Source organism: Suncus etruscus, chromosome 11 (genome assembly GCF_024139225.1).
Source record: "Suncus etruscus isolate mSunEtr1 chromosome 11, mSunEtr1.pri.cur, whole genome shotgun sequence".
In the NCBI taxonomy this organism is placed as follows: domain Eukaryota; kingdom Metazoa; phylum Chordata; class Mammalia; order Eulipotyphla; family Soricidae; genus Suncus; species Suncus etruscus.
Window position 1 is genome coordinate 10,299,519 of NC_064858.1, and position 19,223 is coordinate 10,318,741.

The window sequence follows — 19,223 nt, forward strand, 5'->3', positions numbered from 1 at the left end:
GCGTGGACAGCTCGGGGCTGTGCCCTGCATTTCCACAAAGTGAGCTCCTCAAGCACGACGACCCACCCCTGGTCCCCCTAAAGAGTGATGGCACATTCTGGTTTCCAGGTAACTTGGGACAACTGTGCTATGTGTGTCCCTGTCCTCACTGCTCAGGTACATGTGAGACAGACAGATGGAGACACAGAGAGACAGGCCAGCGAGTAAGCAGAATGTGGCTTACCTGCTGGGGGCCAAGCTTTGATGTAGCCTGTGCAATGCACAACTGCATACTGGGCCTCCCCCTCCTTCACAGGCCCCAGGCCGTTCCTGCAAAGACAGGATGGGGCAGGGGTCAGTACTCAGGAGGTCCTGAGGGGGAAGCTAATTTAGTGACTGTCTTTGTGTTCCTCTGTGTGTCTGTGTCTGTGTAAGGACACAGGTGGGCTTTCTCTACCACTGCTGGGACCCTGACACCTGCACCCCAGCTGTCTTCCCCCTCCCTCAAGACAGACCCTGTTTCCATCTGCTCTGGAGTCCCACCCAGTGGTGTTGAGGGTGACTCCTGGCTCAGTGCTCGGCGCTACTCCCAGATCAGTGCTTGGTGTTACTCTTTTCTCAGTGCTCATGACTTACTTCTGGATCAGTGCTCAGAGTTATACCAAAACAGTGCCCCCACCCAGAATATTGGGAAAATACCTTTCACCGACCCCCTTCTGGCTCTCCACACCCAGAGACCCCCCTGAAAGATCACTCACCTGAACCTCTTCCTCATTGTGGTGATCCTGTTTAGTGGAAGGTGGTCCAAGGGGGCATTGCCACACCTGTGGGGAAGTGGTCGCTATGGAGGAGCTGCAAACATGGGGCTGCTCTGCAAAGACCCTGCTTTGGAGCTATGCCCAAAGTGCTCAGGGTCACCAGTTACTCCTGGCTCAGTGCTACTCTTCCCTCAGTGACTGGGTCTTAGATCAGTACTCAGGGGTACATCTGGGGTGGGGGATGCAGTGATGCCAAGGATCAGCCCAGGCTGATGTGCAGAGCCTGCATTCAGCCCACCAAGCCGTGACCCTGTGACTCTGTGTGGATACCCTCATGCAGGAGCTCCAGAGCGAATCCACCTCCAAGTGCAGATACATTCCTGTAGGCCCCTGGAGATGATGGAGGGTGGGACTGGGCTGAGGCAAGTGACTGGGCAGTGCTCAGGGACAGTGAGTATCCCAGGACAACCTCCGGTGATGGCTGTGCCTTGGGCCTCATTGCATCTCCTGCTCCTCCGCTTGACTGCAGATCACACGCACCTCATCCTACAGATGAAGGACCTCCGGGAGCCCATGCACATGCGCATGGATGATTGCTGACCCTCCTTCTTCACTGTGCCCGTCTTCAGGTCCAGGATGCGGCCTGTGGGGACATTATATCAGTTGGGGGCAGGTGGCAGGGTCTCTCCCCATGGCTGGGGTGCAGCGAGAGGCCTCTCCCCCACACAGGGGAGAAAAACCCAGGGCCTAAGCCCCTGGAATTCCCAGTCTCTTGCAGGAAACATATGGAGAGGAGACGCATACAACCCTAGCATTTTGTTCCAAGAGCATAGGAACCAGGATCTTCATGTTGGACTCCCTCACCCCAGTGCTCCCCCTTGACCTCAGCCAAGATTATTGTCAACTCCGTCTGTGTTCAGACCACATGTAACCAACTACCTACTGAGCCTCAGACAGTGACAGCAACCTCCCAGCTCCTGACACACCCTCTCACCCCCCCACCTTTCACTCAGGCCCAGACCTGGAGGCTTCCTGTATTTACAGGGATTTGGGATCTACAGCCCTTCACCCCTCATTGGCTCTCCCCCAATGTGGAACCATCAGACTCCACAGCACTGCCATAGCCCTCCCTCCTCAGACCCTCAGAGACTCTGACGGCTGCACCATCCTCCCTACTCACTCCTGTGGAGACAGCACTGACCCCCTCTTTGCTAGAGACCCAAAGCTCTCAGAAAATGCAACATCCTCTGCCCAGGGCTCAGCCTCCTCTCTCCCACATTCCCATCCAGATTCCAAGAAAAACAGGGAGAGTGGCTGAGTGTCGGGGAATGTTGGGGAGGCATGTTCCGGAGAAGTGGAGGTCACAGGTGGAACCCATTTCCTGAACACAGCCCAAATACTTGCATTTCAACAAGCCATCTTGAAGAAACGGGGGCTGGAGACCACTTCTGTTCTGGGACAGGGCTCTGCAGCTCTCAAGCAATATCTTCACACCAGCCCCTTCAGAGCTCAGAAGCCACATCCCAGGGCTCTGTGGGGAGAGCCCCTTGTCATGCTGCCCGGGGCAGACATGATCATTCCTGCAGGTCCTCACTCTATTGTGCACATACCCCACTCCTCCATCCAACACTAACTTCCCCAGAAACTGTCACTAGCTCCAATGTCATGGCCTGGGTTTTTTTTCTGAATTTTTCAAACAGAACGTCCTATCGATCTACTCATCGCCTACCTACCCATCACCTATCCCTCCCTCCATCCACTCATCCATCTTTCCTTCCATCCATTCACATATCCATCCAATATAGCCAATATATCCAATGTATATTCCTACTCCACTCACTCAACAGTCCATCCCTCCAGCCACTCATCATCCATCCACTCCTCCATCCCTCCATCTCCTCATCCCACCATTCACTCAACCTGGGTTCACAGCCTATTGGGGGAGATTTCTCAGAGCATGGCCCCCGAGTCCTGCCACTGCAAGACAGAAACTCCCACTAGAGCTCCTTCGCTGCTAGGCTCTGCCACTCTTTGGGGAATGGCTTCGGTGGAGGGGGGACATATTCCAGTCAGCAGGAACTTTGCATGAGAGAAGAGCCCAAAGTTTTCCTTGGGTGGGACCAGAGAGATAGCATGAAGGTAAGGCGTTTGCCTTTCATGCATGTAGGTGGTTTGAATCCCGGCATCCCATATGGTCCTCTGAGCCTGCAGGAGCTATTTCTGAGCATAGAGCCAGGAGTAACCCCTGAGCACTGTTGGGTGTGACCCAAAAACCAAAAAAAAAAAAAAGTTTTCCTTGGACAAGATCTCACAGGCAGGCTTTGTGCTCGGACAGAGGTATCCAAGCTAAGGCTGGAGAAATGTGAATTATTTCAGCAGAAGAATTCTTAAGAAAATTGCAAATATCTTATCTGGGGCTTGAGAAGGAAAGAAAACAAGATAGCCAAGGGAGGAAAACAAGAGAGAGTGATAAGCGGTGAAACTGTTTGATGTCCTTCTAAACACGCGTGGGCCCCGAAAAGGCAGCTGGAAGTCGGGGCATGCCGGATTTTGGTCCAGCAACACCTTGTCCTGCCTTCCCACACAGAGGCCCCACCTGCCCCAGGAGGGGCTCCAGAGTATTGGGAGTTGGGGCAAAGGCTGACCTGGGTGTGTGAACCACACTGAACCTCACAGCCTACAGAAATTGCCTGCTCTAACCTTGAGCTGGCAGAACCATGCAGGGCCATTCTGCCAAGTGTCTTGCAGGCAGGCTAGCCAGAGACACACCCAGGCGCATGGAAGGGCAGTGCCATGCAGCCACGTCATGTGGGAAAAGAATAGCTTTGGCCCTACTGGGCCACCAAAGCCAGTGTGGGCTGCTGTGCTGTGCTGTCTGACCTGCAAAGATGGAGCTGAGGGGTCACACCTCACACCTGCCTGCTTTCCTAGAGAAGACAAGGGTGACGGGCATGAGCTGACCCTAGCTGAAGGGCAGACCTAGTGACACAGTCTATGCAGAGGCCACAACCTAGAAGGAGTCACTAATAGGTCACAAGTGACCCCGGAGAGCTCAGGCTGGGGACAGGCACTATGGCCAGCCCAACACGAGGCCTCTTCCAGACCACCTCCATCTCTGGGTATCCACGTTCCAGAATGACATGCACCCCTGGGGTATCTCAGGAGCCTCCTCCTGGCGCCACCGCCGCCACCTCCTTGTGGACAGAAGGACGAACCCATCACCGGCTCCAGAACCCGTGACCCGGAGAAGCACATTCTTCATGGGCATCATGCTACAGGAATGCCAGCAATGTGGGCCTGCGGCTGCATTCACACAGCACCGGGGACTCCAGGGGGTGAGGGGGCCGTGGGTGGGGTACCCCACGTGGAGGTCAACAGTGGGCTGATGTTAGCCAGGCCACACTCACTTACCCCGAGGCTGCAAATAACCAAGAAAGAGAGGCGGGTCTGAAGGGTTCCCTGACTTAGAGATCCTGAAGCTGTATTTTGGGGGCTTAAAGCCAAACTTGGGGACCCTGAATCTGAAACCGGGGGGACTGAAACAAGACTTGGGGGCCTAAAGCCAGACTTGGGGACCCTGAAGCCAGACTTGGGAGGCCTAATGCCAGACTTGGGGTCCTGCAGGGTAGGCAGGGAAGGACCCCAGGATGTTGATCCATAGACACAGAGTGAGGCTGAAAAGGGAAAACTAGGGACCCTTACACCCCCTGTCCTTGTCAAACAGGATCTGACCAGTATCAGCAGGATCCGAAGGGGATCCAGCCCAGGCTCAACCAACCAGGCACTAGCAGGGTCTCAAACTCAATTTACCTGGGGGCCGCAGGAGGCAAAGTTGGGGTGATCCTTGAGTGCAAAGTCAGTAGTAAGCCTTGAACACTGGGGGGTGTGACCCAAACAACTAAAACAAAACAAAACAAAAAAGATTCCTCTAGGGCAGGGCCACGCACAGAGCTTTGTGTGACCACCAGGGCAGCATCAAAGAAGCAACTTTTTTTTAATCTCTCAGAACATGGAACCATCTTCTGTGTGTAATAAAACAGTTGCAGGATGGACGGGAGAGAGAGCACAGCGGTAGGGCATTTGCCTTGCACTCAGCCAACCCAGGATGGACCTGGGTTCGCTTCCCGGCATGGTCCCCCGAGCCTGTCAGAAACCATTTCTGAGCACAGAACCAGGAGTAACCCCTGAGTGCTACCAGTGGCCCAAAAGCAAAAAGAAAATTAAAGAAAAAGATGGGCCCGGAGAGATAGCACAGCGGTGTTTGCCTTGCAAGCAGCCAATCCAGGACCAAAGGTGGTTGGTTCGAATCCCAGTGTCCCATATGGTCCCCCATGCCTGCCAGGAGCTATTTCTGAGCAGACAGCCAGGAGTAACCCCTGAGCACCGCCAGGTGTGACCCAAAAAACAAAAAACAAAAAAACAAAACAAAACAAAAGTTAAAGAAAAAGAAACAGTTGCAGGAAGGGCCCACCGAGGGGCCAGCAAGGATGCCCTGGACACTTTTTGTTTTGTTTTGTTTTGTTTTTTGGGCCACACCCATTTGATGCTCAGGGGTTACCCCTGGCTAAGTGCTCAGAAATTGCCCTTGGCTTGGGGGGACCATATGGGACGCCAGGGATCGAATCGAGGGCCTTCCTTGGCTAGCGCTTGAAAGGCAGAAGGCAGCCACCTTACCTCTAGCACCACCTCGCCGGCCCCACCCTGGACACTCTTGTATCACCCAATGAAGGGGGCAGCTGAGAGCTGACACTGACCATTTACCCACATGGGCTCTGCTGTGGGGAGAAAGGAACTTAGGGAAGCGAGGGCCCCATAGCAGAGAGGGAGAAGAGAGCCCCGTGGGGTCCCACTTAACTGTCCGCTTGAGTCAGGACAAGCCCGTGGGGGAAATCTATTTTTCAGTGAAGCTGAAGGAAACTATTTTAATTTCCTTGATCACACGGAGGGTTTTGCAATCGAGTTATTTTTAAGCAAAGCATTACAAAGCCCAGCCTCGGTGCCAAGTGTGGGGGTCAGTGAAGCCGGCACCTGGCAGGGAGCAAGGATGATCCTTCTGGGCGCAAGTGAGGCCAGTGTCCTGCCAGACGCACTGCCCGGGTCATTGTGGTGAGCATTTCCAGCTCTCTCAGCCTGGAGGAGTCCCGGGAAGGACGCACTGAGATTAAGAAATCAGGACCCCTGCAGAGGGCTGGCAGGGCCCCATCTTGCAACAGCAGTTGCTGCTGCTGACAATTCCCACATGGTTGCTCCTGTCATCTCTAGCCTTCCTCTGAGTCACGCAAAAGCCATTAACTGTCTCTGGGTCTTGCTGAGGCATCTCACTGTGAGACAGACTGCACCATTCAGATTGGTGCTGGGCTTGCTCCAGACACGACATTCTTGACCTCAGGTCCCTTTATTAATAGATACCTGAACCTCACCCAACTTCTCGCAGGGTTAGGGGCACCTGGGGTCTAGGCCTGTAAACCCTGGAGAGAGCCTACCCATCTGGCATGCACAAAGCTGCTCGGAGGCTGTGCATCAGTCATCCATTGGGCTTTTCATGCCCCACTTCTATAGGACTCTATGGCAAAGCCCAGGACTAATTGCCAAGATGGCGCCGCTGGGGCGGATGTGCTGTGTTTACAGGTGGGGAAACTGAGACTGAGAGACTTCAGCTGTATCCTTGGGGGGCTCTGGGCCACGCAAGCACGTCCATGAAATATAGGACACATACACACACACCATAGATCAAGCCCTCTCTCTAGCAGCACCGAGTGCTGTGAAGCAAGGCTGAGACTGTCTGCTCCTAACTCAGTTCCGCATAAACCTCACAGGCAAGACCTGAGAGCAGTCTCACAGCGCTGAACACAGCTGAGGCTGCACAAATAATTCACCTGCAGGCAACACAGAGAACAACTGGGAGAGGGGCCCACAGAAAGGGCCATGGGAAACCCCAGGCACACAAGTGCCCTTCGCCCAGACTCTACTGGTTATCCTAGGCAAGACCAGCACCGCTAAGCACTTCCAGGGTAGAGGTCACAGTCCTAGCCCCCAAAGTGCCTGATTCTTGACGGGAGGAGTCCTCTGAAAGCTCCCAGGGCTGACTCAGGGATACCGGCTACACGCGCCACCTAGACCTGTGGCCCACAGGAGCCCAATGGGGTCTCCTGGAGCACCCTGGCCTGCTGGGCTTCTAGGAACCACAGGCTCCCATTATTAACTTCCTTATCCTCACAAATCTTGCAGGCCCCCATCTGTTTCTAGCATCAACATCGCCACCTGGTGTCCACACTTCCATATTGCAGGTAAAGCTCAGCACCGTGATTTTTATTTTTATTTATTTTTATTTTTTTGGTTTTTGGGTCACAACAGCAGCACTCCTGGCTGGCAGGTTCAGGGGACCATATGGAATGCCAGGATTCAAACCACCATCCTTCTGCATGCAAAGCAAACACCCTATCTCCATGCTATCTCTCTGGCCCCAGCACCATGATTTTTGATGTTTTTCCACTCAGCAGTTACTCCTGGTGGTGCTCAGGGGACAACCTAAGAGAATTAATTACCCCTTTTGCCGTACTATTTCTCCAGAAGCCTATGGCACTTCCGCTGTCCTGTTGCTCCAGTGATTCTCAGTTATTAAACGCACTGAGGAGTTTTTGAACATACAGAGGATGAAGTTTCTCAAGGAGAGGAGACAGCCCAGTGCACAACTGACCCTGTGGGAAACTTCTCCTGACCTCATGCCCCAGGCTGTTTGCTGTGGATCTTCCTTACAAGCCACCAGTACCCACTTATTTAACCACTCACCCACTCACTCACCCACTGCCTCAGTCACCCCCATCACTTTCTCTGATCACCCACTCCCCTCCACTCGCTCACCCGTCATGGAGTTCTCTGATGTACAGAGCTGCTCCCGGAGCTTGTCCACGTCGTCGGGGTGCACCTGCTCATACAGGGTGCTCCCAAACCACTCGGACTGCGGTTGATTCAGGACAGGTGTGACCGAGTCAGACACGTAGATCACCCGCCCCGTCTCGGCTGCCACCACAAACAGGAACCCATCAGCCGCTTCTAGGATGAGGTGTTTCAGTTCCTGGAAAGACAAGAGCACACTGGGCTCTGGCCCCTCTGAATGGGCCCAGACCTGGGTCCTCACTGTCCAGCCACCCTCCATGTCTGGGTGCACAGCAAAGTGCTGCTTCTACTTGGTTAACAGAGATGAGATGAGCTCCACAGTGAGTTCTGGGCTTGAGCACCACCCAGGAGAAGGAGGAACTTTCCCCAGGGGGTTTGGGAGGCTGTAGAGGGATTGAGGTATGAAGAGGAAGGGCCTCAGCTGCACAAATAGAGAAGAATCAGCCCAGTGCTTGAGGTAGAAGGAAAGAGGGGGTCGGGGACTTTCACCCACATATCTGTCCAACCCCAAACTCAGACACCCACAATGCTGAAGTGATAGGACAGCAGCGAGGGTGTTTGCCTTGCACAAAGCCAACCTTGGTTCAATCCCCACCATCTCATAGGGTCCCTTGAGCCGCCCCCCCAGGAGTGATTCCAGAGCAAAGAGCCAGGAGTAAGTCCTGAATATAGCCGAGTGTTGCCCCAAAATAATAATGATAAAAACCCAAAGTAAGTTAGAGCCCAGCAGGAAGGGTGCTTGCCTTGCTGGATGTGGTCCAAGAACACACAAAAAAGGCTTTTTTTTTTTATTTTTTTAAATCTCTGACTGGTCATCTCTTATCTAAAAGTTTTCAAGTTAAAAATCCCGAACTCTTGGGGCTGGAGAGATAGCACAGCGGCATTTGCCTTGCAAGCAGCCAACCCAGGACCTAAGGTGGTTTGTTTGATACCCCGGCACCCCATATGGTCCCCCATGCCTGCCAGGAGCTATTACTGAGCAGAAAGCCAGGAGTAACCCCTGAGCACCGCCAGGTGTGGCCCAAAAACCAAACAAACAAACAAAAAAATCTCGAACTCAGGATTGAAGCCATACATAGCACAATGGGGAGGGTGTTTGCCTTGTACAGGGCCAACCAGATTAGATTCCTGGCATCCCACAGGGTCCCCAGAACCTGCCAGGAGCGATTCCCAAGCATAGAACCAGGAGAAATGACTGAACACCGCCAAGTGTGGCCCAAAATTAAAAAAAAAAATTAAATTGAGGGGCCTGGAGAGATAGCACAGCGGTGTTTGCCTTGCAAACAGCCGATCCAGGACCAAAGGTGGTTGGTTCGAATCCCGGTGTCCCATATGGTCCCCCGTGCCTGCCAAGAGCTATTTCTGAGCAGACAGCCAGGAGTAACCCCTGAGCACCGCCGGGTGTGGCCCAAAAACCAAAAAAAAAAAAAAAAAAAAAAATTTAAATTGAGGGGCCAGAGTGATATCACAGCAGGAGGGCATAGCCTTGCACATGACCAATCCAGAACTGACCGGGTTCTATCCCCAGCATTCTATAGGGTCCCCAAGCCTGCTAGGAGCAATTTCTGAGCTCAGAACCAGGAGTAATCCCTGAGCACCACCAAGTGTGGCCCAAAAACAGAAAAATAAATAAATTTGAATTGAACTGAAAGAACCCATGACTTGGAACCAGCACAGCCACACCGTCAAGACATACTTGCTCGGTGAGGAAGGACGGCTTGTAGGCCCCGTCGGTGGACTTGTTCCCGGTGCCTCGCATGGACTTCATGTGCGACACAGCCATGCGCAGGATGGTCAGCTTGTCGGGCTTCCGGGCCAGCGCGCTGCAGGTGGGCACCATGTCCGACAGCTCCGTGATATACTGGGTCATCTTGTTCCTCCGGCGCCGCTCAATCTCGCTGTGGTTCTCTCTTCCCGCGAGCAGGAGGGGGCGCGAGGGGGGAGAGAGAAAGGGTCAGTGCGGGAGGCGGGCAGGGGCACAGGAGACCCCGACTTGCTCCCTGTGGCCGCCCCACCATGGGCCAGATGTAGCCCATAGGCACCTCCCTGTGCCCACACAGCCTATGGCATGGGTGTCCAGGGTACTGCCCCTCACCTTGAGAACTTGCTGGGCCCTTCACCATCTTCATCCTCAAAGTCCATCCTGAAAATTCAGAAGAGAGTCAGGGGGACATGGACTGGGCAGGGGCAGGGGGATCACAGATGGGGCACCTAGGGGCTCAAAATGGGCCCTCAGATGTGACTGCCTGAGCGCTGGTGTCCCTGGTGGGGAACAGGCTGACCCACAGTCCTGTGGGGGTAGAGATGGGGGAGAAGGGGTGAGGTCCAGCTGGCGCCTGTCACAGCACGCGCAAGGAGGAGGCAGGAGAAGGGAGCTTGCAAAATCCAAACAGGATTTGGAGCCGAGGCCACAAAGGGCAAGGATTTCTGGCCACATCTGTCTGTCTATCTGTCTGTCTGTCTGTCACTTACCCCGAGCGCCGCTTCCCTCCACGGGCTGGCATGGCCCCTGCCATCCTCACCTGCCCGGCCGCTGCCATGGGAGCTACGGGCAGTGCCACAGAGCCAGGCATGTCCGACGCCATTTCTGGAAGGCAGCAGAGAGCAGAGGGTGAGGACCTGGAGCAGAGGGGTGGCTGCCTGCTGGGACCCCATCACCCAGTTCTGAATCATAGTCACCATCAGTATCTCCAAGTTGCTTACAGCAGCCACAAGCCCCATATGGTCCCTGAGCACCACAGGGCATGGTCTTTTGAAAGACCAGAGTGAGGGGCCGGCGCAGTGGCGCTAGAGGTAAGGTGTCTGCCTTGCCAGTGCTAGCCTAGGACGGACTGCGATTCTATCCCCCCGCGTCCCATATGGTCCTCCAAGCCAGGAGCGACTTCTGAGCGCATAGCCAGGAGTAACCCCTGAGCGTTACCGGGTGTGGCCCAAAAACAAAAAAAAAAAAAGAAAGAAAGAAAAAAGAAAGAAAGAAAGACAGACCAGAGTGATAGCACAGCAGGGAGGGTATTTGCCTTGCACATGGCTGAACTGGGTTCAATCCCCAGTATCTCATAGGGTTCTCTGAGCTTGCCAGGAGTGATTCCTGAGCCCAAAGCCAGGAGTCACCTATGAGCACTGCCAGATATGACCCCCAAAAAACTCTCTCGAGCACCGCAATCCAGAAGGAAAGACCCCCAAGCAGGAGCCCCCCAAACACCTCAGTGCTCTGTCCAACACCCAGCCAGAATCTAGCCCTCTTCCCTACACAGTGAAAAGACTGAGAGGGGGGCCAGAGAGATAGCATGGAGGTAAGGTGTTTGCCTTGCATGCAGAAGGTCATTGGTTCGAATCCCAGCATCCCATATGGTCCCCCGAGCCTGCCAGGAGTGATTTCTGAGTGTAAAGCCAGGAGTAACCCCTGAGCGCTGCCAAGTGTGACCCAAAAACCAAAAAAAAAAAAAAAAAAGGAAAAGAAAAAAGACTGAGAGGGGGCTGGAGAAATAGCACAGCGGTAGAACGTTTGCTGTGAACACAGCCATCACAGGACAGACCCCGGTTCGAATCCCAGCATCCCATATGGTCTCCCAAACTTGCCAGGAGCAACTTCTGAGCACAGAGCAAGGAGTAACCCCTGAGTGCCGCTGTGTGTGACCCCCCCCCCGCAAAAAAGAAAAAAGAAAAGACTAAGTGGCAGCTGATGGCGGGGAACAGTGATACGTAGCCCGACGAGCCCACCACCCAACCTGGAAATGTGGCCATAGCACCCCCTGACCTCCAAAGAACCCCTTCCTGTCCTCTTCCTGCACCCGGGCAGGGATCCTATTGTTCAGCTTTTGCCACAAGGGGCACCCTCCAGGCCGGGTGGTGAACGCTGGGGCAGTGGGAAACTCTCCTGGGGTTCCCAAGGCCTCTGCTTCTTCCCAAAACCAGGAGGCACTGACCTCCGACCCACAGGAGTCTTGTCCTACCAAGAGGCACCCAGAACTACCGGGGTTCATTCAGAACCGGAGGGCACTGATGCCCTGGTCCACTTGTCACAGGTTGGACCCCCTACAAGGCCCAGCCCCCCCCCCCACCGAGAACCCCAGGAGCCAGAGAACCTGAGGCACTGGCTGGGGGTAAAGCAGCTCCTCCATCCACCGCACACCTCGAAGAGCTCAGAAACCCGGCCTGACCTTCACACTAGATGCAGAAATGACGCGAAGAGGCCACCAGGTGCAGCCACCATGCAGGGAAGAAGCCGGGAACCCTCATAACTCCCTATGCCCCACTGCTTCGAGGTCCAGGAAAGACAAAAGCCCTGACCTGTGTTGCAATCCCTGGACCCCACACAACCGTAAACCATAGAGGAGCCAGCAGCCACCCTTGTATTCTGCTGGCCTGTGTTGTCATCGATCTGTTTACCTTCATGAGGCCCTGAATCAGCCTTGAGAACCTTCTCGCATACTGATGGGCCGCATCTGCAGCGCCCAGCCCCGTTAACCACTTAGGTTCTGGGAGGCGCCTGACTGGGTCCCCTTTAGGCTCCTCTGGGGAGCAGCTGCCTAAAGGCCATCTGTAGGGGAACATCAACCCTGTTGGTTCTTGCTGGGCTTCCATTGCCTAGTGGAAATAGGACCAGGGTTCTCTGCAGCTCAGGTGACAGCCCTTGGAAGGGGAGAGAGGAGGAAGGTCAGGCACTCAGGGGGCTCTAGTGGGCTCCCCTAGAGCCCAGAGCAGGGGTCAGCACAAACTCCAGTGTCCAAGCCAGTGCAATCCTGGACGGACGCGGGGGAAGAGCAATGAACACAGCAGCCCAAAGAGATGCTCAGGACAGAATGTTTGAGGGCCCCCAGACTCAACCTTAGTCCCAGCTTCCACCTAAGACCTGCTGTGCCCACCAGGGCTTGAGTGCTGGGATCAGAGCCCAGAGCAGCAGGAGGGACTAGGTGGGGCCCCAGGGCTGGGCACACACGACTTCAGGCTGGGCTGGGGCGGGAGTGGGCCGCCAGCAGCTGCTGCAGTGCCTGGTTTTGGCTGCTGCTTCTCCTTCTCCTCACTTGGCTCCATCCCCAAGACTGGCGCAGAATAATTCTGGGGATGCCATGGCCTTGGTCTTCCTGCACAGCAGTTAGAGGCACAGACCCACACCCCTGGGCCCTGTTGGCCCCACACACACTCAGGACCCCTCAGAGTCAGGCTAACTGTGTGGCTGTTCCACACTCACTCTGTCTCACAAACTTTCTACTCATTGGTGTGAGCAGATTTATTTATTGCAAGGGTGCTTGGGTTGTATACCTGGCTCACTCCTAGCTCTATGCTCTGGGATCACTCCTAGTGAGGCCATATTTAGTGCTGGGGAGGATCAAAACTGGCTTGGCTGTGTGAGAGGTAGAGAGTCCTTCCCTCTGTCCCACTTCTCCAGCTCCTTGAGCAGGGTTTTTGTTTTTCAGTTTGTTTGTTTTGGGGCCAGACTCCTGGAAGGCTCCGGGACCCTATGAGGTGCCAGGGATCGAACTCAGGCTGGCTGTGTGCAAGGCAAATCCCTTCCCGCTGTGCTATCACTCTGGTCCCTTGAGCAGTTTTCAATCCACCCATCAATTACACAGTCTTGGCATTTTTCAGGACTATTATTTCCAACTGCTCCTTGGGGAGACTGTGGCTCATGGGTGCCAGGTCATACACATCTCGGGGAGCCTGATGGGATAGGAGGGAATGGCCATACTAAGAGGAATAAACAGGTCTGACATTAAGGAGTTCAGCTCAGCACATGGTGTTGCTTCATGGCTAGCACCCCAGGAGCTGAAAAGGGTCACTTTTTGGAGTGTGGGTTTAGGGAATCTATATTTTTTAACTTTATTGATTGATAGATTGGTTGGTTGGTTTTTGGGCCACGCCTAGTGGCGTTCAGGGGTCACTCCTGGCTTCTGAACTCAGAAATCACCCCTGGAAGGCTGGGGGACCATATGGGATGCTGGGAATCGAACCAGGTCCCTCTTGGGTTGCCCACATGCAAGGCAAATGCCCTACCATTGTGCCATCTCTTCAGCCCTGGGGGTCTATGTTGAGATTAACTGGTGTCCTTTTCCGGGGGGGTCTCCAGAAAAGGAGGTTCTCAACTGACCAGGCGCCGCTACTGAAAGGACTGAAGCAGATGGACCCAGGGTCCCAAGTCTAGTACTGGTATTTTAGGGGTGGGATGAGGGAAACCTATCTTGGGCAGGTAGATCCACAGGGACTCAGCCTCTTGCCACACAGCTCTGGGCCCTTCCAGAGGGACTGAGCTTGACTATGGCCCCAGCAGGATGGGACCACCAGGACACTCCCACCCACCAGCTTCCCACCCAGGTCATCCAGGAGAGCCCATTGGAGTGGGTACAAGATGGTGCAATGTTGCCACCTAGAGGTGAGGGACCGTAGCTGCAGGAGCAGTTGTTGGGACTTTTCCCTGGCACCCTTTAAAGAGTTCACTGAGCTCTAGAGAAAGTTCTCGGGTGGCAAGGCACCCGAGGGAAAGCAGAGGGACGCGTGAACAGGCCACTCCCTGGATAATGTGCCCGCTTGTCACTTGTCACGAGGCTGAAAGAGGTGCCACGGACTTGGACAAACAAGACAAGTCTACCCCAACTCCAGATGGCACTCCTGTCCTCCTCAGTTGGCGTCCTTCCTGCCCACAGGGACACACAACAGCAGGGCAACTCCTTTCACAGGACGGTCCCTCAGAGGCCACCGTATCAGACACCTTTGCACAAACCTGTGGCACTTGTCACAGCTACAAACAACAGAGAGCAAAGAGGGACAGGGGTAGAAGAGGAGGGCAGGGCTGGGCCCGAGGGACTCAGGGCCAAAAACTCAGCAAGATCTTAAGTCATAAGATGCAAAATATGAAAATATATTTTATAACAGGGCTGGAGTGACAGCACAATGGGGAGGGTATTTGCCTTGCACACATCTGACCAGGCATTCCATAGGCCCCCCACCCCAATCCTGCCAGGAGTAATTTCTAAGCACAGAGCCCAGAAGTAACCCCTGAACACTGTCAGGTGTGGCCCCAGAACCAATATATATTATATATGTAATGTACAATATGTAACATATATTATTATTGTATATATTCAAGTATTTTACATTTCAGCCTGTGACAGCAAGCCTGGTTTATGTGGGCACAGAAGCTTCCAAAACGAAATGAAAGCCCTCTTCTTCCCTCCCATGCATACAATAATGCCTGCAGAGAAGAGGCAAGGGCACTAGCCTTACTCTAGGCCAAGGCCCCCAACACTGTGGTGTTCCCTGTTCCCCAGCTCTACCAGGGGTCCCTCTTGAGCACAGAGCCAGGAGGAAGAGCACCTGACCATCATCCCCTAAGGCCCCAACCCTCACCACCCCCAAATAATACATAAAGGCTCGACAGTCGAGGACCCAACCAGTGAATTCAGAAACCTCTGGGAAGGGGCCTCTGACCCAGGCGAACCGTGGGGCTCTCTGCAAAGGCTCAGGGCTGTCACGACTCTGACCAGCACTATCTGAGTCTGCAAAACCTCTCCCCCCATGAACAGAAGGGTGCAGCCCCTTCAGCACAACCAGTGCCACCTCTGCACAAGAAGCACACACCCACAGCTTTCTTTTTTTTTTTTGAGGGGGGGGCCACACCCGGCAGTGCTCAGGGGTTACTCCTGGCTGTCTGCTCAGAAATAGCTCCTGGCAGGCACGGGGGACCATGTGGGACACCGGGATTCGAACCAACCACCTTTGGTCCTGGATCGGCTGCTTGCAAGGCAAATGCCGCTGTGCTATCTCTCCGGGCCCCCACAGCTTTCTTTAGAGGCCCTGAACAGCGAGCAGAGCTCCAAACTCGGTTCCAGAAGCTACCCCTCTGGGTCCTCTCCAGCAGGGGGTCCGAGGAGGGAGACCCTGCCCCACCCCAGGTGCAGAGAGCCCTAGGGGCTGGGAGAGCACAGTGGTATAAGCACAGTGGTATAAGGGGGGACCTCATGGAGCCTGCACTGAGACCCTCTGTCTCTGTAACTCTGCCTGCTCTCAAGCAGCTGATGGGACAGGGTTAGGCTCAGGGCATTGGGGACCCTCAGCTGAGGCCCCCTGACCTGCTTTCCTACCTACTGCCCATCTCCTGCAGGTCTGAGTACAGCAATACCACCTGTCCTCTGTCCAGCCAGTGGTGTTCCCTCACCTCTGCCACCCACCACCCCCTCACCTCCAGCACCCACCCACCTTTGCCTCCATCACCACCCCCTCACCTCCATCACCCACCCACTTTCACCTCCATCTCCCAGTTCTTCACCTCATCGCCTACTGCCCTTCACCTCTTCCACCCACTGCCCCTCACCTCCATCACCCACCCAACCTCACCTTTGCCACCCACCACCCCTTACCTCCATCTCCCACCATCCTTCACCTCCACCACCCACACCCCCTCATCTCCATCTCCCACCGCCCTTCACCTGTGTCACCCACCGCCCCCTCACCTTCAGCACCATCCCCACTCACAAGGGCCCCCTAAGCCTCCAGGAGCCTCTCTCTCCTCCCTTCCACCTTCTCCTCCGGAAGGTCCAGGGGAAAGAGGACTCAGCCAGCGACCACACCTGCGGGCCCGGGGCCTGTGAGCAGTGTCCCCTGCCAGTGTGCCCGCAGCGAGCTGGAGCTGGGCAGGGCCACCCGGCGGGGCATTGGGGGTGGGCGGGGTCGTGCGGAATCAGGGTGGGGGTCCTGGCGTGGAATCCGGCCCCCCAAACTTTCCCCACCCACCCACCCACCGGCCGGGCTGAGCCTGGCCTGGCTAGGCTGGCACCGAGGCCTGGGGCCGGCCCTTGCGGTGCGCCCTGGAAGAAGAGAACCGGGGAGCCGGGGCGGAAGATGCGCGGCCGCACCCCGCAACCCGCGCCCCGCTACTCACCGGGAGGGTTGGCAGCAGCCGGCGTTGCCATCTTGCAGGAGGGCGGCGCCGGGGGGCGCGGGAGCCTGCGCGGCGCGGGGATCCGGGGGCGCGGGGCGCCGCACACAAAGGCCGCTCCCACGCGCTCCCGCCGCCCGGTCCGGCCTTTGTCACGCGGCGGGGGCTCCGGGCCCAGGCCGCAGCACCGCGAGACTTGGGGAGACTTGGGGCCGGAGACGCCCCTTGAGGACCCCCGAAAGCCGGGGCCCCGCGGGGTGCGTGCAGGTGCCGCCGGGGCCCCGCGCGCCGCCTCCCCTCCGCGCGCGCGCGGGCCACTGGGGCGCTCGAGGCGGGGAGCAGCGCCTGCCGGGGGGCGGGGAGCCCATTAATATTCCGAGGGCAGCGGGGCCCGGAGATGCGGAGGGAAGGAACAAAGGGCGCGGCGCAGTGAGTTGCACTTGGCCTTGGGGCGCTGCCGCTGCTGGCCCCAGCCCCAGGAGTTGGGGTCCCACCCGGGACAGCTAGGCCCAGGAGCTGGAACCGCCATCTCCCTGGGGTGGGGGTCCCTGACTCCCCAGGCAGAGAATTAGGGGGCGGGCATGGGTGATCACAGGTGAGAATGGGCCCCAGGAATCCCCACACTGTGTCCCAGAGTTCTCCGAGGGGGGTTCCTGGCACCCCAGGCAGAGAATTGGGGAGTGGGCATGGGTGGGCAAAAGTGAGAATGGACCCCAGGGGTCCCCACACTGTGGCCCAGAGTCCTCTGGGGGGACCCTGACTCCCCAGGCAGAGAATTGGGGAGCGGGCAGGGGTGAGCACAAGTGAGTATGGACCCCAGGGATCCCCACACTGTGGCCCAGAGTCCTCCAGGGAATGTCTGACACCCCAGGTAGAGAATTGGGGGACAGATATGGGTGGGCACAGGTAAGAATGGACCCCAGGAATCCCCACACTGTGGCCCCAGAGTCATGAGAAGGAAACAAAACCTGTGGCCCCCGGGGAAGTTTGAGCTACCACGGGACTCAAAGCCGCAGTGTTTGGCCCTGGACAGACGGAAGGGCGGTCGCCCGCGGGGCTCATGTGACTGCTGGACTGGCCAGAGTGCTGGCACCGACCCCAACGTGCCAGGCACCCAGCCGTGTCGGGCACCCGTGAGAGAAGCCAGAGAACTCAATCCTGTTCCCTGCAGGGGACACAGTGGTCAACGGGAACCTGAGGAGGGCAGGAGAGGTCAGTGCCCCGGTGGATGGCTAGGACCAGAGAGGGGTCGGTACATGGGGCATTTGTGACAGAGCCAAAGGGGACCCCTCAGCAGATCACCCCTCTTTGAGCCCACTGAGCTGGATATCTTCAGTCCCCAAGTTTCCTCACTCAATCCCTCTGACTTGACTAGAGGGTGTCCTGAGGGTGGGAGGGGGCTCGGCTCACTCCTTCCCTGCAATCCCCAAGTCTGAATAACTGAGTCAGTCCCGTGTGTCGAGTCCCCATGCTCTGCTGTCCTCTCCTGCCATCCCCACGAGCATTTCCCCACACAGGCACAGTCAGATGCATTCCCAGTGGCTTCACACATGAACACACCCTCCACCACACATTTGCAAATATGCACACACAGCACCTGCATAGCCACAGCCCCTGCATACGTGTGCACGCGCCCGCGCACAAAGCCACAGACAAACACACTTGCCCACACGCTCAGCCCTGTGTGCCCGGAGGTGTTTGCTTCCGAGCCAAAGTCTCTCCAGTGTCCTGGCTTTGGAGCTTGAGGCTTCATTCTTACTTTCTCACTGCCAAGCTCCTGCCGGGCTCCTCCCTAACATCTTCAGCGATGCCCCTCCTCTCTGCCCCTCATCTTTGTGCTGGGAAGGACAGACCCCCTCGTGCCACCTGGGGGTGCTGTCTTGCTCCAGCTGGGGCCTAGGCTCTATGGCCTGCAGGGACTCTGAGCTGGACCTTCGACTCCTGCAAAGAGGGAGTCAGGGGTCACTGACTTTGTCATTAAAAAAAAAACAAAAAACAAAAAACAAACAAACATGGGCCTAAGAGATAGCCTGGAAGTAGGCCATTTGCCTTACATCAGGGGTCTCAAACTCGCGGCCTGCGGGCCGTTTGCGGCCCTCTGTACATTTTGTGGCCCGCCGCCGGCCTTCAAATATCACAGTATTCGAGATTATTCGCTTACTGAATAATCGCAATAAAAATCGCATTAGTAAGGAAAAAATCGCATTAAACATTCGCATACCCCGAGCAGTTCCATTCGGGGTATGCAAATGTTTAATGCGATTTTTTTTTTTACTAATGCGATTTTTTATTGCGAATAGTTGGTAAGCGAAATCCCTTATGCGGCCCTGCCTCACCCCGATTTTGCCTCCTGCGGCCCCCAGGTAAATTGAGTTTGAGATCCCTGCCTTACATCCTGAAGGACGGTGGTTCGAATCCCGGCACCCCATATGGTCCCTCATGCCTGCCAGGGACGATTTCTGAGCACAGAGCCAGGAGTAATCCTTGAGCCATGCCAGGTGTGACCCAAAAACCAAAACGAACGAACAAACAAACAAACATAAACTAATTTCTTGAACTGGAGAGATGGTGCAGCAGTAGGGCTTTTGCCTTGCATGCAGCTGTCCCAGGATGGACCATGGTTCGATCCCCTGGTGTCCCATAGGGTCCCCCAAGCCAGGAGCAATTTCTGAGCACAGAACCAGAAGTAACCTCTGAGCATCACAGGGTGTGGGCCC

General features: G+C 55.8%; 1 protein-coding gene across 5 annotated transcripts in view; it reads right to left on the minus strand.

Annotated features, from left to right (window-relative positions):
- The window catches only part of ARNT2 (aryl hydrocarbon receptor nuclear translocator 2), an 83,889-nt gene that overhangs the window by 12,489 nt on the left and 52,177 nt on the right, over positions 1 to 19,223 (minus strand). For 2 of the 5 annotated variants that reach the window (XM_049783668.1, XM_049783667.1), the window contains exons 1-8: positions 11,925 to 12,045; positions 10,107 to 10,221; positions 9,730 to 9,777; positions 9,331 to 9,544; positions 7,599 to 7,812; positions 1,278 to 1,380; positions 738 to 803; positions 224 to 309 (exon numbers count right to left, since the gene is read on the minus strand). In XM_049783668.1, coding sequence (XP_049639625.1) covers positions 224 to 309; positions 738 to 803; positions 1,278 to 1,380; positions 7,599 to 7,812; positions 9,331 to 9,544; positions 9,730 to 9,777; positions 10,107 to 10,221; positions 11,925 to 11,964 — 886 coding nt within the window. In that variant the 5' untranslated portion in view covers positions 11,965 to 12,045. Of the gene's footprint in view, positions 1 to 223; positions 310 to 737; positions 804 to 1,277; positions 1,381 to 7,598; positions 7,813 to 9,330; positions 9,545 to 9,729; positions 9,778 to 10,106; positions 10,222 to 11,794; positions 11,891 to 11,924; positions 12,046 to 16,509; positions 16,566 to 19,223 lie in introns of those variants that run through there. The other 3 variants (XM_049783669.1, XM_049783670.1, XM_049783671.1) reach the window with 3 other exon arrangements.